This window comes from Amborella trichopoda, chromosome 2, assembly GCF_054954075.1.
Source record: "Amborella trichopoda isolate Santa Cruz 75 chromosome 2, AtrichopodaSantaCruz75HAP2 v2.0, whole genome shotgun sequence".
Taxonomy (NCBI): Eukaryota; Viridiplantae; Streptophyta; class Magnoliopsida; order Amborellales; family Amborellaceae; genus Amborella; species Amborella trichopoda.
Window position 1 is genome coordinate 57216963 of NC_142337.1, and position 22487 is coordinate 57239449.

A 22487-nucleotide genomic window follows, 5' to 3' on the forward strand; every position below is an offset into this window, starting at 1 on the left:
CTCAAAAATTCACCTCCAAGTGAATAAATTACATCCAATTGACTATATTTTCTGATAAACAACAATATAAGGAATCAAAAACCTAAATTTTTAACACATTATTTCTAATATATCATGAAAACAAAATCAAAAGGCGGAAAAAAAAAAAAAAAACAACGGAATTTGGTTCCGCAGACATCTAACTGTTCATATCAAATTTCATGCTGTAATTGACCAGATTACGTAAAATTGAAAATTTTAAATCATACTAGACACAATAAAGATTAAAAACCCTAATTATTGAACTCATTTTGTTCAAAATATGCAGTGAAATAAATCAAATGGCGGAAAAAAAAAAAAAAACCCAAAGTTCTTACCTGTTTTTGTGAACCGAAGCCTTCAATCTCCAAAAAACTCTGTTTTTCTCAACGATTATCACAAATTAGTAACAAAAGCTTTTGATTCACAGCTTTAAGATCAATATGCTTACAAATTTTGAAAGATTCATGCCCTATTTGGCATGAAATTTCAGAAATGGCGGAAACCCTAAACCCCGAATTTTTCTTGATAAAAAAACAACCAATTTTTCCACCATTTAATCCTTGAAAAAGCTGAATAAAGCTGTTTACAGCTTGCAAAACAGATCACATGCCGAAAAAAACAAAAAAATGATCAAAAAATGACAAATTTGAAAAAATCCGTGAAGAACACTGTGCAACCCGTGTTCTTCACGGACTCGCCGATTCCGCACGGTGAATCGGCGAGTCACTGTGTGGAATCGTCCGGTTCTCTCTAGAACCGGACGATTCCCGGTTTTTGAACCGATCCGGTACCTCTTTCGTGAATTTCGAGTCGAACAGGGCGAGTCCGGTTCGACTCGGCGATTTTTAAAACGCTGGTATATACTATAACAAATTAGGAAGACCGTCAAATTTTCCCTAAAAATAAGTGTTCACATATCTCCAAGATCTGTACCACTCATTTAGTATCAAAATTTATTGCATGTGTAGGAAATTGATTGTAGAGTAAACATTGAGATTTCCGTTGACGCCGAAAGTGCTTTCCTAATGAGGATTTGAGGTGATGCTTTATTTTGTTTTCGTAAAGCCCGAACCTAATAGAAGCTTCATCCTTATTCTAAAAGGTATGGTTTGTATAAGGTGTCTTCTAAATCTTGGCAAAAATGTAATTAGGCCAGGAAATAGTCGTGATAACTTAAAAATCTATTTTCACACGTAATTATTAAATTTAAACCTTAAAATATGATGTTGAACGAACACATCTATAAAACTCCATAGTATTTAAAAATGTGTAGTTTAGAAAGTATGTTACATAATGCATTATTTTTAGGATTTCTTTTATATGCATACATCTCGAGGTAGATATGATCGATTTTAAGATTTCTAGAAAGTACGTTACAAATGTAACGCATTATTTTTAGGACGTAAAATTTTTATTTTATATGCATACATCTCGAGGTGGACGATAAATTTAAAGATTTTTCAAGACCGGATCTGACTGGGATTTTGGAGTGCACCTTACTCTTATGGTATACAATTTGACCCTTAAGTTTTTTTCCTATTCAAGGCAAGGGATAGCTCGTCAATATTTGAGAGAGAGATTTTATGTTGGATTTCTCTTGGAAATGGTTTTGAAGTACCAATGTTGAAATGAAACATATCTATTAATGGTTTGAGATTATAAAATACGTTCGGATTTTAGTACCCCACCTTACAAGACCATAAAGTAGAGAGAGAAACATTCAAACAGACCGGTAGAGAGAGACACTGACCGAGGGCATTTTTGTCAATGGCGGGAGACTCTGAAAAACGGGGCATACATAAATGGTATTTCCGTCATATTAGAGAGAGAAATTGAGAAAGGGACATTCCAAATTTAGAGAGAGAGAGGGGTCAGAGGGTAGTATCGTCATTTAAAAATAAGCACGGTCTTTTTGGCGTCCCATTTATGGAATCAAGTCGTAAAACAAATCCACGTACTGGAGTCTCCTCACTGAGAATCAAGAGAGCGCGGGCATTATCGTCATTTGGCAACGAGCACGGTCCGTTTTACGTGTCATTTATGGAATAAAGAAATGCAAGTCTGGCATGGACTCTAGACTAGCGATCGTCTGGTTACCCAGAATCAAGTGTGGGGCCCACTCAAACCTTCCTATCTAGTCTCAACCTCAACCATAATCAAACCCGAGTTTAACCTCGGGTTCGAACCACGATAGCGACACGCGAGCACCCGACAGCGTAAGGGGGCGGACTGCTTCGAGAATAATCAATTCAATTTGATATTAGTCTTTGGAATCCGCCTAGCTGCTGGCTTATATGATAAGTGCTGTTGCATTTGTAAGCTCTTATAGTTATGCTGGTGCGTTTCATAAGTGAGCGTGCTTATCACTGATAAGTCGGTGCAACCTGCAGAATGCATCGAAGAAAGCGAGACGAAGTCGCTCTTTTTCCCCCTCTTCCCGCTTTATGTATCCCTCTATCCTCTCTTTCTTGCTCTTCTCTCTTTGTCTCTCTCTTTAAGCTGTTGCTGAGATCGTGGTTCTTGTGTGTTTCCATGGCGGATTCGAGGCCATGAGGAGTGAGAAAGTGGTATCGAAAGCGAAGTTTTGCTGCCTCTGTCTTTCTGAAACAAACTTCCATTTATGGTAAGCCTTCTTCTTCTCCTGGCCGCACCATAATTCTATGGATGTTCAGTTCAATTTATCAGGAAAAATGCTTCAGCCCTAATTTTTACAGAGCATCTGGTAGTTTGGCTTTCGTTGTTTTTGTTACTGTTGTTTTCTCTTTCTCTTGTTCAGAGAATGGGGACAATTCAGAAACTTGCTTTTTCATTTGCACAATCATTGTTTTGGTGTTGGGTTTTCAGTGATAGGTGGCGCTCTGAAGACCTGGTTATTGGAGGTTGAAATCGTAGTTGAAACGGAGGTTTATTTGGGTTTTCAAACAAGCGGGTTCCAAACATGTCGTCTTTGAGCAGAGAACTTGTGTTTCTTATTCTTCAATTTCTAGATGAGGAGAAATATAAGGAATCCGTGCACAAGTAAGAAACTTTCTCTCATTTACTCTCTCCCCCCTCTCTCATTTCTCTCACTCTGGTTGGTTATTTGGTTCATAGATTAAAAGGTTGAAGAAATTATCTCTGCCTTAAGAATTTAGTCTTTTTTTAGAATTTTCCTTGCTTGTATTTTTTATTTTACGGGTTCTTATGGTCGGATATGGGATTATTAGGCTTGAGCAAGAGTCAGGTTTTTTCTTCAACTTGAAGTACTTTGAAGAGAAAGCACAGGCTGGAGAATGGGACGAAGTGGAGAGATATCTCTCTGGTTTTACCAAGGTGGATGACAACAGATACTCCATGAAAATTTTCTTTGAAATAAGGAAGCAGAAGTATCTAGAAGCCCTTGACAGGTGAAATATAAGGGACCAGTTTTCATGTTTATTTATGAATTCAGTAATTTCTGACTCAAATTGCTGAATTCTCTTGCTTCTTTGTGTATTTTTAGGCAAGATAGAGCGAAAGCTGTTGAAATATTGGTGAAGGATTTGAAAGTATTCTCAACTTTTAATGAAGATCTGTACAAGGAGATCACTCAGCTTCTGACACTCGACAATTTTAGGTATATACTATTCAACTGTGCTACATTCGCCTTTTGTGATATGCTTAGTTTGCTTTCTGGCTATGCATGTGTGCATTTATCAGATAATTCTAGCCCTTCTTGTATGTGCTGTATGTGCGTGTCTGAGAGAGAGAGAGAGAGAGAGAGAGAGAGAGAGAGAGAGAGAGAGAGAGAGAGAGAGAGAAGTCTATTTAATTCATACTGTGTTGGACTTTGGAGCCTCATTATTGTTTGTTGGAGCTGTTTCCTTAGACTTTTTCTTCATAGGTAGTCTATACTATTGAATGATTTCAAACCGATGTTTCTGGGCAGCTCATGCAAAATGTAAATAAAAGAAGTTCTGCACCTGCTTCCTTCCCATATTATATAACTGTGAATATAATATCTGAATGTTAATTGCAACATTATCAAAACAAAAAAAATCTCATGTCAATTGTTTCAGAAATTTTATTGGTATGGGGATGGAGCTAATGAGAAAAGGAGCTCTAATTGCAGGATGTGCGAAAAAGGCTACCTCATCATGCCTATTTCAATTGATCATACTGAATAAGTTTACATTTTCTTTGGATATCATTGTCATCTTTGTTTATTCATTACTAACATAATTTTCTTATGTTTATTTATTTTTTCTCTTTTGTCGTGCCATGAAGTTGAAAACTCGCTGTTCATATGATGGAGATGGACAGGGTCTCTATTGAGATGGAGTTGTGGTGGTTAAGTTGGTGGTTATGTAGTTTAACATATTGTTTCCTGGCAGGGAAAATGAACAACTGTCCAAATATGGTGACACCAAATCGGCTAGAAGCATCATGCTAATTGAGCTAAAAAAACTGATAGAAGCAAATCCGCTCTTTCGTGATAAGCTAGTATTTCCTGCTTTGAAACCATCAAGATTAAGGACCCTAATCAACCAAAGGTAATCTTTCTTTGTATTCCTCACAATTCATGATTATTAATTTTGACCTAATGAACTCAGTTTGGAGTTAGTTGGTAGTTATTTGAAAGTTTCCTTCTAGTGTAAGATTTTGTTGATCTAATAGCAAGTTACATTGGGCCGGAAGTGTTCATATTCTTGTCTGTTTGAAGGGATGTTCAGATTTAAGAGGGAACATTTAATGCTTGAAAATCTGGACCATCCATTTACAGATAGGCCAAGTATACCATAGTCAAATGGATTATTTTGTACATAGTCCGTTGGGTCCTTCACTGCCCAATCAAATGATGGACAACGGAGATAGTGGGATGTATCATTGGGGCCATGTTCTGTTCCAGTGGGGCCCACTCCCTCTTCCCGTTCACCATCCTTCATTTCATTGGATGGTGATGACCTTATGTATGCATGTCCTTGTAAACCAGGAATTGTAATTCTGGCTGCCCAAGTATTTATTGTTTAATGGTCTTGGCAGTTTAAACTGGCAGCACCAACTCTGTAAAAATCCGAGGCCCAATCCAGACATCAAGACATTGTTTACAGACCATGCCTGTGGGTCTCCTAATGGAGCTCGCACATCCACACCTGTCACAGTTCCACTTGCTGGTGGACTTGCCAAGACTGCTACTTACACACCTCTTGGAGCTCATGGGGTATGAGGTCTTTCCTTTCCATCGAGCATTTAATTTCCTTATTTGGTTCTTTATATGATAAGTCTCTAATAATTTACTGGAGTTATACATGGTGAAGGTTATGAACATGTCACTGTTGAAGCATTCTCTGACAAATTCATTTATTTATGGAGCTTATTTCTTTAATCTTAATTATGTGTTTTTACGATAATGCAGCCCTTCCCACCCACTGCAGCTGCTGCTAATGCAAATGCTTTGGCTGGCTGGATGGCCACTCCAAGTGCATCTACATCAGTCCAGTCTGCTGTTGTTTCTGCATCAGCTATGCCTGTACCCCCAAATCAAGGTGATTATCTGGTTGCTTTGTGGGAATTAGAATTCTTGGAGGGTGCATCTCAATAGTAGCCTCTCTCTCTCTCTCTCTCTCTCTCTCTCTCTCTTTCTCTCTCTGTCTCTCTCTCTCTTTGTGTGTGTGTGTGTGTTGAGATACTTTTCAGTGTAACCTGTATTGTGGAGGGAAGTGTTTCATCATACCATGTGTGTGATGGGTAGTCTGCAGTATAGAGCTTGTCAATCTTACAATAATGATCTCATGAGTTAGAACATCAGGTTTGTATAATGTTCAGTCTTGGCATATTTAGAAGTTCTCTTCTGGAGGAACTCAATGTCAAATAATGGCTTTTAAGTCCTTTGTGCACTTGCTTTTTGAAATTCGTTGTATTTTATTATTTTCTATATTTGTTTTTCTATCAAGATTACTTCATTCATTTTCTGCTAGATATAACTGAATTGATTTTGAGTGGGACTTTATTTTATGTCATTTTGAAACTGTCCAAAAGAAATTATATTCTTGGTCTTTGAATTACTAGTAATTTCTATCATTTTGTTTTGGTTTATGATTTTTCTTGAGTGAACATGATAGTTTCCATTGTTGGTAATATGGCAGTAGACATCCTTGTGCTACCATAGGCTTTTCCTTTTCTTTCTAAAGGAGTATGAGCATAGGCTTTCTTTCTCATTTAAACAGTCTCCCTTTTAAAACGTCCGAGAACTCCTCCAAATGCTCTAGGTATGGTTGATTATCAAGCTGCTGACTCTGAACAAATTATGAAGCGTTTGCGCTCTGCTGCACAACCTGTTGAGGAGGTGAGACCAGTTTATTGACTTCATTATATTTGCATATAAATATTGTAAATAAAAGGGACCTTAGTTTCCACTGTCCAACCATACTCCATTGGATTCTAGTGTTGTTCCCCATGTATAAATTATTACATATGTCCACATGCCCGACTATGGCATTTGTTAGTTATTTTGTCTATTCTTGCTGATGCTGGAATCTTTTTCTTTCATTCTTATAGTTACTTTGGGTTTCTGTTATATTCAGGTGACCTTTCCAGCACCACTTTCGCAGGCATCTTGGTCGTTGGAAGACCTACCAAGGACGGTAGCTCGGACTCTTAATCAGGGGAGCAGTGTAACAAGCATGGATTTCCATCCTTCACATCAAACACTCCTTCTCGGTAAGGGGATTCTTTTAATTTTGACATCTTATTCTATTTTACTTCCCATCCTCCCCACCCCGGCGCCCCCGGGAAGAATTCGGTATAGATGGTTCCTTTTAGTGAACTTAAGTCAATCCAGACCCAGACAATGAATAATTAGACTGGGAAGATAATTGAATTTGTAACTCTGTATTGTTTTGGATCAGTTGGTTCCAACAATGGGGAAATTACACTTTGGGAGGTTGCTTCTCGTGAGAGATTGTTATCAAGGCCATTCAAGATATGGGAAATGACAACATGCTCCTTGCCTCCGCAGGTTGTTATGAACATCTTCATCATAACTATTGGTACTCTGCAATCTTTTATTTATTTATTTATTTAGTGCGTGTGTGGGTGTGTGCGAAGGGAGATTTGACACGTGGTATATGAGCTGCCTTCTCCCATATACTGTTTTTTTTTTTTGTAAAAATATTTTCTACTAATATATGGTCACCATTTCTTCAAACACCCATGCTACAATTTTTGTAGATGTGCCCTACTACTCAACCCTGTGAACCAACCCCACCCCCCACAATACCAACCACCTCCACGCCCTCTTTTTTCTTCTTTTCTCCCTCACTGGAAAGAGAAAAAAAAAGGGGGGGGGTAGAGAGAGAGAGAGAATTACATCTTGATACCGTCTAAATGCCTAAAAAGTCCAGCCCCAATAGTGAACATAGTATCATCTATTTCTTGGACCGTCAGATATGGGGACTTTCTTTTTTCCTTTTTCTATGTTTAATTCAGCTGGTGATGATAAGGCAATATACAAAATTTGGGTCAAACAAATCCCTATTGGGCCTTGGTTTAACACCTTTGGTTAGAAATAGATGGCCCACATTTACTACAATTTGCCTCTTCTAAAAAAGAAAAAAGCTTTAGTTTATCCTTTTCAGTTGTTTTAGAGTGCATGTGCACTTCCCTTAAGTCCCAAAAAATGATGTGAGGTGGACACTATAGCGGTCTTCAAATCATTTCCCTATAAAATTTCCGCCCTCCATAGAGAGCAATCTGTGTATGCTTTTGGGGCAGTTTTTATTAGGAACTTTTAGCATGCGTATTAAACTTCTTTTTTTTTTGCCTTTGGCTTTGGCCCTAGGATGAGTAGGGCCTTTCTCCAAAATTTGATTTGGTCATACTCTAGGGGTCTGCCCTTGGCGGACACACACACCCCCCAACCCACCCACCCACCCACCATTAATATCAAAATAAGTCCATCCAGCAAATCTTGGATTGTATAGAGGGCTGTCCTTTTTTTTTGGTTTTCACATGCACACTTCACATCTTCGGTTAGCAGTTCTCATTAACTAATTTTTGGTGGTGTTTTATGTGATGAGTGTTTATTAAGTGTCTGAAGGAATGTATGCTCTAATGCTTGTGTATATGGTATGTATGCTGAGATGGTAGTTTTCAGCATATGGATTGCATGTGACCGGTTTCTCCACAACTTAAAGAATAAAAAGTTCTGCATATTGGCAGTTAATCTGGAAGCATGGAATGTAAGGCTTTTTAAAATATCTGAAGGCCCTGTCTTATTGCATATCACCCATACCCTTCAACTTTTTCGTATGACTAGTGGATTGTGTTATTGGACACTCCTATCTATCTTCATATACAAAGTCTTGAGCACATCTATCCTATCTTATGTTCCTCTCCTGCTTAGTGACCCATCCTTTACTAATTATTAGTTTCTGATTAAATATATACTCTCGGGCAAATTTGTTATACTAATGTGTTAATTCATTTTTGTTGAGGTAGCATATCTTATTCGACTATTTTGTTGTATTTCATTCTTGCATATTACATACTGTGATTAGAGTGTATAGTTTTATTGAAATTGCCGTCCTTAGATTCACATCCCTGTTATGTATTTAGCAGGTATCGTTTGACTGTAGATAAGAATAGGCATATCGTGCTTATTGACTGTTTTTTAAATGATCATATGCACATTATTCTTGTGTTCTTGAAGCTGTTACTCTACAAATTCTTGGTTTTGTTGAACTTTACAGGCCGCTGTAGTCAAAGATACTTCAATATCCATTAATCGAGTAACTTGGAGTCCAGATGGATGTTTCATGGGTTCGTGTCCTATATCCAGTTTTCTAACTTGATCTAAAACTCGTTTGAAAACTAATGTGCATCTTTACTTGTGAAATGTTGCCTGTTTGCAGGGGTTGCATTTACAAAACACTTGGTTCACCTGTATGCTTATCATGGTCCAAGTGATCTGCGCCAGCATCTAGAGGTTTGTCACAAACTTTTGCTTGTCTCAGATGGAGACAATCTGAAATTTGAATGTTGTTCTTTCTTTTTGGCAGATTGAGGCTCATGTTGGTGGAGTCAATGACTTGGCATTTTCTCATCCAAACAAACAACTTTGTGTAGTGACCTGCGGTGATGACAAGTTGATAAAGGTCAGTCTGTGGAAAACTAACATCCCCATTACTATTAATAATTTGCTTCTATTATTGGGCCCCAGTGTCTCTTACTAGGTGTGTAATACTTGGTATTGCAGGTCTGGGATTTAAATGGTCGAAAGCTTTATACCTTTGAAGGACACGAGGCTCCTGTGTACTCTGTTTGTCCTCATCATAAAGAGAACATTCAGGTATTCTTTTTAGTAGATTTTTTTTTTTTTTTTCTACATATGTTATTTGTAAATGTAGGATTTAGAATATAACATGTGCATAAACCCTATTGGGGTTTTCTAAGTGAACGTGATGTACTTATAGAACGTTGCTTTTGAGGTTTTCCTTCAAACTTATTTACTTTCTGTTTATTTGCATTTGGTCCATGATTTAGTTATCAAAATTTACAACTTGTTCGCACAAGAAGGCATACATTGCTTCTTGAGGGTTGTCATGTAAATTTAATCATAACAACAGGGAGAGATCTGTTTAAAAAAAGAGGAGAAAAAAGCATGAGGGGGACAAAAAGAAATTGTCTATTGTTTCTCTTTCTACTAGTCTCTTTCTATTTTTTTCTCCTTACCTATTGTAATTGCAGCCTTATTTTGAGGGTGTATGATATATTTTCCTGTAATAAATTCATTGCCCATCAAAATAAATTATGAGCTCAACTGTAATCCACCTTACGAAGCTTTGTCCTCAAATGAAACCCAGGAGTAAAATCAATAAAACCATACTAATGACAGCTCCATGGAGTGGGTTAAGTTTTGGTATCTGCACCCCAATATCATATAATACCATGTTATTAAAAGTATAATGGTTGATAAAATTTAATATTGCATCGAGCAAACCATTCGATGTAGGATCAACGGGGCATATCTCTTACGCAAGTATGACGCAAACGGTGGGTGTAACTCAAGTGGTGGGTGTATGATTGGAAGTTTTACTTAGGTTCGGATTTAGGACTTCTAAAGCATTTGTGGCTCCTACAAAGATTAGGGCAAGATAGCTTTATAAGTATTGAGCTATCCTATTGACTATGAGTGGATGATAGGAGGCCTAAAAAGAGTAGGAGTTACAAGTAGGAGTGGATGATGTGGCTCCAAAAAGGATTTGGTATGAGTAGGGCAATAATTAGGGTTTGGTTTAAGGATTTTAAGGAAGGGGTATGTTGCTGGTCCACCAAGATAGGAGGATGATGATATGGATTCTAAGGTTGAATTGGGGAAAACTAGGGTTTACACTTAAGCTTGAAGGCTACTGGGTTGGTAGCTGTTGAGCTGATTTACTTAGAGTTTGGAGAGGCATGCCTAAGGGGTTTATGGTGAGGCTTGAACTGGTGATGATTTAGTTGTTGAGGAATCTTAGATGGGGGTGTGCCATGCAATAGGGGACCCAAGCTCAAGTGGGTAGAATATCCGAATCACAAGCTAGGGTTTAAGGAAATCTCTCCACCCAAAGAAGAGGATGGGCTCTAACTTTTGACAAGAGACCCTCAAACCCATGCTAGATTTTAAGAATCACTCTCTCGATACAAGGAATTCAGCAATCACTCTTCTAAAGTTGAACTCTCACCACAATTGGAAACCCATATTTTATTGGAAAACAGTGCAATTAGACCATTTACTTTTACTACAAGGTCACAATGTCCCTTAGCTGCTAGATGTGAAATTAAGTGGTCATGGAGTGCTATTGATAGCTCTCAAAATGCATCAACTTTCTTTCAGACTCTGTAATATATCCTTAGCTGTTTGATTCCACATTTGACGACGAAGGGTGATTGTGACCTTCGAAGACAAAAAATAAGTGGTCTTATAGTATGTGATTCCTATTTTATTACAGCCATAGGGGTACAAGGGTTTGGAGAAGTTTGATTCCATCATTATTTGAGTTAGCTTGGGACTCGAGCTATATCTACTTCAACTTTATACTCCTCTAGATTCTTTCAAAATCAGGTGACTAACTCCTTCATAGTTTTAGAAACTATACCTTATGAAACGTGGATGTACTCTTAAATAAAATAAGGAAACTAATTTAACTTTCAAAACAAGGAAAGAAACAAGTTTAGGAAACTTGCTTGGGTCAAGACGGTAGAGGCCAGGATTTCATAGCCCAACGTCTCTAGATCCATTCCTATGTAACCTTGTCTAAAGAAAAAAAAAAACAAGGAAAGAAACAATTTACCAAAACTATTGAGGCTTGCAATTGTATAATCTTTTTGATCTTTAGCCTAGGGTTTCTAGGACTCATGGAACAAAGAAAACCTAGTACATTAAGGAAGATTGAATTTGTCATTGGTTTTTCTGGCATGCTTTCATCCATGATTAAAGTGCGAAACCTTTCAATACAAGAACCGAAAGTGATAAGGCTCGTAGATCTCAAAGAGATCTTCGATTTAGCTTTGGATGACCCAAAACCAACATCCGACTGAAAAGTTATGCCTTCAGGAAGCAGGCATGAAGGAAGAGGTTTGCATTACCATGTGAATAGGCATCTGGACCTAGCACGATGTTCTGCCTTAGATTATGATTTGGCTCAATATTTTCCTTCTGCAAAATCTTAGTTATTATTTCTTGCTTTACCTGGAAACAAGTGAATCTTCCTATAATATCTCATAGCCAGGTGTAGATCGCCTTAGTATCCTGACATCTTGCCCAATTTGAATGTGTAAGCTACGAAATGAAGATCTAATGAGTACATAGTGAGGTTTCATGTTGGTACGGATTAAATATCTCTAATCATGCGATGGACAACAATCAAATGAGACTAGGTGAGATTGTACAAACCAGTGTTTGAAGAAATGCCGATATGGAATGGGAATTGACTGGTGGGTGGACGAACCAGCCAACCAGGTCCCCCAATCGCTGAATACTATTTTTATTTTTTTTACTGATTTTCATTGGTTTTGACCAATCCAAATTGGTATAGTGGAGGCCAATCCACCGAGACAATCCAGATTTAAAACACTGGTACAAACTCATTTACTAACTATAAGCTGAATCTTAAATATCTGGCCTGCAGTTAGTGAAATAAGAAATTCATAAAATCAAAGCATATTTGCATAAATGGATGAAGAAGAACTGGAGAAGCTCTGCATCCTTAACTGAATGCTTAACATTGGCTTTTAAGATGTCTCCATGAGCTTTCTACTAGCTAGATGAACCCCTGATGTGATCTAGATGCATGCATATCCATTGACGGATGGTGGTTCCTGATCGGGTTATCTCAGCATACAATATATGTGCCACAGCTCATCTCAAGGATCACCAATAAATTCTTGAAATGATACAACCCCTAAGTGGCCATATATGCCATGTTCTTTGAAGAGAATAGGGTCCAAGCTGGCTGACAATGACAGAAATTCGGTGGCTGCTTGGTTCCTTGACATGTCATTGATCAGATCTGCTAAGAAATCCTGGCACCATTCTTGCCCAAACACCCATAAACCTTGATGCGTTTGTCTTTTGTCTAGCTTAGTGGACTGGAAATACTCTTGACTAAAGTCTATAACAAAACCATCTATCCTGCCAGAAGTTTGGCTTGTGTCGCATTAGTGATAAGGAATCAAAGTGGTCCTTGATCATTGAACTTTCTAACCATCAAACATCAACCCTTATTCCTCCAATTTCCCTAGCATGGACTCTTCTGCCACATACTTGCCCAATCATTATGATTGTCATAAATTACAAAGATCACTTCATCTTTATGCAATTTCTATGCATCTTGATGTATGTTTTGTTTTTGTAGCAGATGAGATTTTGATTGGTTAAGAAATTAAATTACCAAAATGAAAGGAAAAAATTATATGCATATATGACTTGCTTTTACGTGCAAACAAGCATTCTTTTGAACTTTTTAAATTTTGTGCCTCACCTATTCTCTCTTGAGCATAGTTCAACACAAGATTTATGGCTCTATGCACTTAATTTAACAAGCTTTTGGAAGTTCTATCTTAGATGATCACTACTGAGATTTTGATGTGGATGTGTCTTTTGGAAGTTACTCAATTTTGCGAACTTGAGGTTGTGGTTTGAGCCCTACTAAACACCCCCCACAAAGTAATATTCTCATGTACTTGAAACTTGAAATTTTAAGGCAACCTTGTAGACTACAGGCATTTTAATCAGGCCCCTTATCTTCACTGTCATGGTTACAGGTTACGATAACTACATCATCTGGTAAGTTCCCATATATAAAGTACTTAGTTGAGGAAATTAATCTGAAACAGTAGCGAGATCGACCTATTGAACATCTATGAATTTAATTCAAGGAAATCACGCAAATAGAATCTTGGCCCTTTGCTTCATTCTCTCACGAAGCTTCTTCAAGTCTCCTTGAATACTCCGGGGTTTTCAAGGACAATGTGAACACTACCTAAACCTATGTCATTGTTATGATATTATCACGCCTTTGCAAAAGTTGTTAGTGTCTGACAATATGTAAGCAAAAAAAGGAATATAAATCCTAACTATTCTTTAGATGAATTTTTCAATGACGATGTAAAGACTACCTAAACCTATGTCATTGTTATGATATTGTCATGCCTTTGCGAAAGTTGTTAGTATCTGACTATATGTATGCTGAAAAAGGAATATAAATCTTGACTGTACTTTAGATGACATTTTTCTGTTGATATGATGATATTTTGTGGTTTGGCATTGCAACTTTGCAGTTCATTTTTTCGACTGCTTTTGATGGGAAAATTAAGGCTTGGCTATATGACAACAATGGGTCCAGAGTGGACTATGATGCTCCCGGACATTGTTGCACAACTATGTTGTATAGTGCTGATGGAAGCAGGTATGTCAAATGCTACTATCAAGACAATGTTATTTTTTAATGGGTGAGCAAAATATTTATTTTGATGAAGTTAACAATAATTGAGTTTAAAACTAAGCACAGTTTTTTGCTCTTCTTATGACGCAGGTTATTTTCCTGTGGAACAAACAAAGATGGAGAGTCTTTTTTGGTGGAATGGAATGAAAGTGAAGGAGCAATCAAACGGTCATACGTGGGGTTTAGAAAGAAGTCAGCAAGTGTGGTGCAATTTGACACAACGCAGAATCACTTTCTGGCTGTAGGTGAGGACAACCAGATAAAATTTTGGGATATGGACAGTACAAATATTGTAGCGACTGTAGATGCTGAAGGTGGTCTCCCGGTGGGTGCTTTGTGATTCACTTTTTTTATTTTTGATGCCTCTCTTTTTGGCACTCAATATCCTTAATAATTGGAGTTTTTGTGTTTTCTGTATTGGCTTTAGAGTCTCCCTCGCTTGAGATTCAACAAAGAAGGAAATCTTCTTGCTGTGACTACGGCAGACAATGGATTCAAAATTCTCGCCAATGCTGATGGTTTGAGGTCTTTGAGAGCCATGGAAAGTCGATCATTTGAAGCACAAAGGGTGTCCATTGAATCAGCTGCACCCAAGGTATCCTTCATAAATTATCCTTGCTATTGAAGATCTATTTTGTCTCAAGACGCTTTTAGACTGCTTTGAGTTTTAGTGGTGGCGCGGTCTCGTGTGGTCCACATTCTGGCAGTCCACCTGGTGCTGCGTCCACAGAACAAAACAAAAAACCCAGCACGCAAAGTGTCAAGGAGAAAAGGAATGGCCTTTAGGCCTGGCTAGTTAGGGTCACGAGGTGCCACAACCTGACATGTAGAGTTCCATTCCTACAAAGGTCCCAAGTTAACATTGAAAAAACTAAAATAAAAAGAATGGTTTGCTTCTCTCTCTTTCTTTCTCAAAAGGAAAGGTCTTGAGGTTGCTCACAAAACCATTTTTGTGCATCTCATTTATTGTCATGTGTTTTTAGGTGTCTGGTGCATCTATGGTTTCTACCATCACTCCAGCTGTGAGCCGAGTTGATCGCTTGGATAGAAGCTCCCCGGTGCGACCCATTGCTTTGATGGTAAGTTGGATCCACAGGGAATTATGGTATAGTTTTTCTATTTTGGAACACTAAATAGAATAACAACCATGTGTGTTGCCTATCGAAAAAGCAAAATGAATCATGCTTGTGCGTACTTGTAAGTTGTAACCCTAAATGTGTTATGCTGATAGTGTTTGGAGACTTTCTCAAATAAATATTTGACATAATTAGTAGTCGGCGTGTGACTTTCCGACAAACTTCGAGTGGGGAATGTGGAGGCTTAAGAGGGAGTGGGGAAGAGATCATGCAATTACAAAGTTACAGTCTAGTTTGTATGTTGATGTCTCATTTTCTGCTGGAGTATCTCATTTTTGGTGAAGAATATACATGCATGCCTAATAATTTGTGTTCTGCTGATATTTCAAAGAAATATGACATTTATAGTGCTCTTAGTGAGTGAGGGGAAGGTGGAGTTAGGAACCAGAACCTTGAGTTACAAATTTCTAGTCTAGTCGATACAGCTGATGTCCCATTATATGCCATTTTATACAAGGATCTCTCTTTTTCTGTGTGGAACATACATGTATACGAGGATATCTCATTTTCAAAAACATATATGTATACTAAAATTTATCAATGAAATGAACCATCGAAAAAGAAAAGTTGCGATACATTTTCGATTGGGAATGTATAATTTTATGCTATAGTCTAATGGACTATGGCGAAACAACGTCCACTATGTCCTTGGTTTCCAATAAAATGGGGGAGGATGATGGGGTGAAGAGTGGCCCATCCCGTGTTCCATGTCATGTTCTGGACTCTGGAGGGTCCCACTATCTCCCTATCACCATCACCTATCATTCCTTTGGGCAGTAATGATCTGATTGGATGAAGGTTTTCCATACTTCATTGAAATATAGTTTACTTTCCCTTATGATTTTCTTGAGATTAGATTTGTCCGTGATGGTACTGTGTCTGTCCATTTTGGGCTTGTGTCTTGCATTTAGATCCATAATTTGAATGGAAACTGGATTTCCTCATTATACAAATACATATATGGAGCATCATCAAACCAAACTGCCCTAGAACGAGACTATGGAGTACAGTTCCGGTCTCATTTTTTTTTCCACCTGTTAATGTGAATTTTGCAGAATGGAGTTGATCCATCTGCAAGAAGTACAGATAAGCCGAGGGTGTTGGATGATATTCCTGAGAAAGCCAAACCCTGGGAGTTAACTGAAATTTTGGATCCAATTCTATGTCGAGTTGTAACCATGCCAGACAGCACGGATCCTGCAGGAAAGGTTTGTGTCATGCTTCACACACTGATTTGGTTTCCCTTTTGGATCTTTTTCATGTGAGAGAGAGAGAGAGAGAGTATGCCAAACCTGAATTTTACTTCACAGGTTTCACGACTTCTCTACACGAACTCCGGAGTGGGCTTATTAGCACTTGGGTCAAACGCAATTCAGAAATTATGGAAGTGGAGCCGAAGTGAGCAGAACCCAACAGGAAAGGTAACATTAATTTAAATGTATGTTGTGACTGTATTTTCCTATTAGTGTTAAAAACTATTTATTATGTGTAGCTGTGAATTGGAATGGGATTACTGATGCAAGTGAAATTAAAGGCCACCGCCAGTGTTGTTCCACAGCACTGGCAGCCGAACAGTGGTCTTCTTATGAAAAATGATGTGTTAGATGTTAACCCTGAAGAGGCAGTCCCATGCATAGCCCTCTCCAAGAATGATTCGTATGTGATGTCAGCATCAGGTGGAAAGGTCTCATTGTTTAACATGATGACATTCAAGGTAACTTGCTGTCAGCATTGTTCAAATGGAAAGTATATTATAATCTACTAAATCATGGTAAAATCATAGTCCATTGGGTTGTCAATTGTCCATTGAAGTGATGGACTCTGATGAAATCTGTTACTCACCCGAAGGTGACATGACTAGTATGATGCCTCAAACTCTCTCTATCTCAGTCCATCATTTCAGCGAATGGTGATGACCCAGGGGACTGGTTTTACACTTTCCATTGGAATATGGGCACTTTGTCGTTCTCAAGTTGCTTGTCTCTTTTGTCCATTATTCCATTTGATGTCATGGAATTTTTTTGTACTTCTTGTTGCAGGTGATGACAACATTCATGGCTCCTCCCCCTGCTTCAACTTTCTTAGCATTTCATCCCCAAGATAATAACATCATTGCCATTGGAATGGAGGATTCGACCATCCATATTTATAATGTCAGGACAGATGAGGTAATTATGGTTCAAGTGAAGTCAACGTTCGAAGGAAAGTATGCTACATTCCAATATAATACAAAAAAAACCATCTCCATTGGATCTTAACGATCCATTTAAGTGATGGTGGGAGATGGGGAACCCACTTTAGCGTTTCTGTCACTATTCTGGTGGATCCCGCCCACCCTCTGTCACAACTCATCACTTCAATGGTTGGTGATGACCCAATAGATTATGGATTTTCATATTCCATTAAATTATAGTATATTTTGCTTGTTCAAAAGCTACTGTGTAGTGGCTTGTGATGGATGATTGTGGTTATTTGCCAGGTGAAAACGAAATTAAAAGGTCACCAGAAGCGAATAACTGGTCTTGCTTTTTCCCACAGCCTTAACATCCTAGTCTCCTCAGGTGCTGATGCACAGGTGAGTTGCTGTTGTGCTGTATGCATATACATTTTCTGCTGGGTTGGCCTCTCATGTCAAATTGACATTTTCTATACTTTTTGGTGGTTAAACTGAAAGTCTTTCTGCACTAAAACTGATGTTTTCCCCTATCTACAATAGAAAACTAGGAGTCTTTCTTTCAGATTTTTCGTCTATAAGTTTCTTCATACAACAAAATTTGTTGTGAAATTACATCCAAATAGCTAAAGTCTTGGAGACTGAAAATGCTCCAAACATGTATAGCAACCCCCTTTTTTTGAAGTAAAGGTTAGCTTTTTTGTAAGTGTAAACAAGGAGTCAAGAATGGCATCCCACAAATCAGGCGCTTTATAGATCCCAAGAAATCATGCACTCTGTTAGTGCTCTACACATAAAAAATGTGGGATTGCTCCTGTGTAAAACCAAAAAGAACAGTAATCCAAAAGTGGGACCATCACTCAAACCAAAATGGTCCAACTGTCTCTCCCTGATGTAGCACTGTCTTTGGCTAGAGTTTCAGCTTTGGTGTTTGCCTCTTCCATGTATGCCGAAAGGAGTAATGTGTAAACCTGCACAGTTCGAATGTTTGGTCAGAAAGGTGTTCGAGTCACCATGGGCAAGGTGATGAACTTGATGTCTAGGAGATGACGTTACTTGGGGTCACCCTTGATCACAAGAAAGGTGCCCCAATCTTGGTTAAATCTTTTGATTAGAAGGGATATAGTTCCAGCCATTGTGGAGTCTTTGTGTCCGCTGAAACTCGAGAAGGAAAGGAGTGTGTTCCTGCGGTGGTCCCGGTCCCGGAATAGGCTCCCTGAGCTGGCTGGGCTACAGTTGCTGAGCAATCAACCATCCAAAATTAATTTGATATGACCTTCTTCAGGCAGTCACTATAGTGGGGGTCAAGATATAGTGGGCAGTCTTCCATCAAGCATTGCTGCAGTTAATGAGGAAGTCAGTGGTGGCATAGGTTTCAAAGGTTTTTGTGTTTTTTGCCTAGAAGATGACCAAAGCATTGGATACGATTCTTTGGGCTTGTGTTGATGTCTCTCTTACCTTTCAGAAATTCTGGTATTTCTCTCTTCCCACACCACCCCTATTGTAGCAGCCACTGCATCATGCCATAGGAATATGCCTGCAGTCGACGATGGGGGTCAGAGGAAAACCTAGAATATTTGAGGGGTTGACTGTAGAAGCACTAACGACCACTAGAAGTTTTATTGGAGGTTGGTACATAGTTTTTAGGCCACTTCGCATGTAGGAAGAGGCGTCATGGGGTTCTTCGGCTGGCTTGCACATAGCGTATATCGCGATTACCCTCTTGGAGATTGCAATCCAATTGAAGGCTTGTATTTTGACCACCTAGAGGGGGGTGGAGTGGGAAAGTGACTGCTGCTGAAGGCTGTGATAGAGGGAAGAATAGTAAACGTATTGGAGGGTGAAGAGCCCAAATCATCTTATGAGGTCTGATGCTGGGCAGGAAGGCCTTTTGCATTAGAGAGGACAATGTCTTGGAGTCAGTGAGTTCATGGTCTTGTAAGACTCTTCTGACATTTGGATACTCCACTGTTGTTTTGTCACAAATCTCGAAAGATTTTGCCGCTGTGATTTTCTGATTGGACTCCAATGGGACAAGTGTGTGGAAACGAGCTTGGAGTGTGGAATTTCCAAGTCGACCCAAGATTAGACAAGCTTGCCCCTCCTTGCCCAGAAAGGAATATTCTCATGGAACTGTTTGTAGCTGGCTACAAGAAATTCCATGCCCCTGAGAATCCGGCAATGGTACTAAAGTTAAGTAGCCACCCTGAGGCCTCAATCTGGTTCTTATGCCGGGCATCAGTTTGCCACAGGTGATTCTCTTGAGCGGCAAACTGTCATCACCTTTTTCCAAGTAGAGCTATGTTGCAGCCTCAGAGACCATGAATACCCAGTCCTCTTTGAGATTTAGCTACGCAAATATTGTGCCATGCCACTAGGTGGAATATATGAGTCTCTTCTATTCCATACCACAGGAAGTTCCACATTCGATGCTCCAGTTGAGTTGCTATACATGCAGGCATTTGAAAAATGGACATTTTATATATAGGGAGGTTTGAGAGCTTGCTTTGAGGAGTGAATGGACCCACCAAGGGAGAGGAACCTACCTTTCCACCCTGCAGATTTGCAATGGGGTCGAAAATTTACTTGCTCGGTTTCCTGATGTACACGGGTAAACCAAGATACCTGGTTGGCAGTGGCTGGACAACACAAGCCCAAACGTTTAGCCAGAGCATGGATGGTTTGGTTGGTGGTGATAGTTCCCATTATTTTTAAATTTGTCATGTTGAGTTTGAGTCCCATTGCTAGTTCGAGGCATCTCATCTTAAGAAAAGCCACAAGGTGCTGCTTGTTCTTGGGTTGCATCACAAAAAGGAGGGTGTTGTCGGTGTATTGAAGGTGAGATATGACCGGTTGTGATTTCCTAATCGAGCCATCAGAAGCCCTTAGTGATACAATCTTTCAATGAGTCTACTGAATACTTCCATGATTGTGGCAAAAAATAAAGATGGTGAAGGAGATACCCTTTACCTAGGCCTCTGGAGGAAGGGAAATGGCACTTGGGGTGGCCATTGAGGAGGCTTGAGAACTAAGTTGCTGAGACTGCAAAGCCTCCACTTTTCACCAAAGGCCATTTCTAAAAAATATCTCCTCTAGCATGGCCCGTTTTATATGATCATATGTTCTTTCCCAGAAAAGTTTAGGACCGCCCTGGGGATTTTTCGAGGTGTCTAGAGTGAATGAATTCGTGGGCCACAAAATCCACATTCAAGATTTGTCTTTAACAAAAAACCCCTGGTTTGGTGAAATGGCCCACTGCAACACCTCTCTCAAGCAAGAAGGAAGGACTTCAGAAAGAAGGTTATAGAAACTAATGAGCAAGCTAATTGGCCTGACGTCTTTGAGGTCCTCTGCCCCTTTGACCTTAGGTTGGAGGTTCATGAAGGTAACATTAATGGCTTCCTAAATTCTGTCTTTGTGGTGAAATTCATTGAAAAAGGAAAGTATGTTAGGGCTTATCATATTCCAAAATTGATTAAGGAGTGCTCCTGGGCAACTATTAAGGCCAGGGGTTTTGACCTGTCCAAGATCCTTGATTGCCTTGAGAATTTCCTCCTCTGAGAAGGGGCATTCAAGCCACAAAGCTCTCTCGCTTTGAAGGATTAGGGAGTCGAGATCTTTCATTGTTGATTGATGGCCCTCTGGATAGAGAAAAGTTTTCAAAAGAATCTGATGATTGGATTTTCAACTTCTTGGGGATGGCTGTATAGGGTAGGACCGACTTGATCTGGGTTATCGTATTGACCGATGCTTGCGATTGGAAATTTTGTGTAAAAAGCTACTACTTCAGTCTCCTAGCTTAAGCCATTTGACCCTAGAGTGTTCATAACAGAAGATTTCCTCTTCCTTGAGAATCTCATGTTAGCTGAGTTCTTATGTCTCTTTCTTCTTGGGTTTAAGACCCTAGTTTCCTCAATGGAGTCCAGATCAGTGATTCCTCTCAGGCTTCTTTTTTGAAAAAATGGTGACTAATATTAATGCATATATCAAATATGTTTGCAAAAACTCACAAGATGCAGGTGTAGGCAGCCCACATACTGGTTGCTCAGATCTGTACAGGCAAAAAAATCATATAACACACATCGAGTCTCATGAGATTGGAGAAATAATCGAGGTTTGGAAATAGTGAGTGGTGGTGTTAGGAGAGAGAGCGTAGAGAAGTCTAGCAGAGAGCGATAAGAAATGGGGTTATAGTGAGAGCATGGAGTGAGAAACAATAATATGTTTTTTTTTGGGGGTGGGGGATGGTGGGCAGAGAGAGAGGGAGAGAGGAGGGTGAGAGAGCAGCAAGTGATTAAAAAATAGAGATGTACAACCCATGAGAGTTGTGAAGGAGCAGAAGGAAGACCTAGGAGAGAAAGATCACCTAAGTAAGGCATATCCCACAGACCGGGATTCAACCCCAAAAAATAAAAGCTGAAAAACTTCCAACAAATTGCAGCTGGCTTCTTTTCTTGTTCCAAAATTGCCTGGGAGCTGTTTGCTTCACTGTCTTTTTAAATTTTTTAGTTTTATTTTTTTTTGGGGGGGGGGGGGGGGGGAGGGGGCGAAGGTTTGCGGCAGCTGTGGAGCTTCTTGCTCCACTGTTTGAAGAAGTTTTTAAAGAATTTGTAGCTTATTTTGAAGATGGAAACTGGCTCATCTGTGGATTGAGTAAGAGCTCACCACTTTGGGGCAAGGTTTAGAGAGTTTGGCTCCTTAAGCCATGACAGTTCAAGCCTAAATGGTCTCCTGCTCTCAGAACCCGAGTAAGTGTCTAGAAGGTTAGGTATGCGATATGAAACAGGTTTTGGAAGGTGAAGCAGTGGGAACTAGAGGATTGGTTGTCCCCGTTCAGTGGAGAAGAAACTGTCCAGTATTGAGAGGGTGAGGCAGGCTGAGTGGTTCTACCAATTGAAGTCAGACCCATTGAGTGGAATGAGACAGTTTATATAGATAAATCTGAGAAATGATACATGCCGGTGGTGACCCTACTAATTTTGCTTTTCTCAAGGGAACATCTAGTAACATTGCAATTGCCGCTGATGTGCCATGGAACGGATGACATGGAAGTGAACTCTGTCCAGCTCCTCCCATATTTGGCTCCTTGATGGGGTTCTATTGGGGCCGTGTGCCATAGTGAATTTCCAGGCAAGGCCATATGAGATTCTTTAGAGGCATACAATAGCTAAGAACGATGCAGCTATGGAATTTGTGCTGGAATTAAGGGTAGGG

At 39.3% G+C, this 22487-nt stretch overlaps 1 protein-coding gene across 5 annotated transcripts in view; it reads left to right on the plus strand.

Moving 5' to 3' along the window:
- Window positions 1–2491: 2491 nt before the first annotated feature.
- LOC18431325 (TOPLESS-related 2) overlaps window positions 2492–22487 on the plus strand; it is a 29877-nt gene continuing 9881 nt past the window's right edge. For 3 of the 5 annotated variants that reach the window (XM_088858793.1, XM_088858794.1, XM_088858792.1), the window contains exons 1-23: window positions 2492–2644; window positions 2866–3039; window positions 3228–3407; window positions 3503–3616; window positions 4374–4532; window positions 5023–5200; window positions 5396–5525; window positions 6207–6325; window positions 6564–6699; window positions 6888–6997; window positions 8730–8799; window positions 8892–8965; window positions 9039–9134; window positions 9236–9328; window positions 13801–13928; window positions 14055–14289; window positions 14392–14559; window positions 14948–15043; window positions 16156–16308; window positions 16411–16521; window positions 16635–16814; window positions 17140–17268; window positions 17580–17675. In XM_088858793.1, coding sequence (XP_088714919.1) covers window positions 2960–3039; window positions 3228–3407; window positions 3503–3616; window positions 4374–4532; window positions 5023–5200; window positions 5396–5525; window positions 6207–6325; window positions 6564–6699; window positions 6888–6997; window positions 8730–8799; window positions 8892–8965; window positions 9039–9134; window positions 9236–9328; window positions 13801–13928; window positions 14055–14289; window positions 14392–14559; window positions 14948–15043; window positions 16156–16308; window positions 16411–16521; window positions 16635–16814; window positions 17140–17268; window positions 17580–17675 — 2835 coding nt within the window. In that variant the 5' untranslated portion in view covers window positions 2492–2644; window positions 2866–2959. The remainder of the gene's footprint in view (window positions 2645–2865; window positions 3040–3227; window positions 3408–3502; window positions 3617–4373; window positions 4533–5022; window positions 5201–5395; window positions 5526–6206; window positions 6326–6563; window positions 6700–6887; window positions 6998–8729; window positions 8800–8891; window positions 8966–9038; window positions 9135–9235; window positions 9329–13800; window positions 13929–14054; window positions 14290–14391; window positions 14560–14947; window positions 15044–16155; window positions 16309–16410; window positions 16522–16634; window positions 16815–17139; window positions 17269–17579; window positions 17676–22487) is intronic. The other 2 variants (XM_088858796.1, XM_088858795.1) reach the window with 1 other exon arrangement.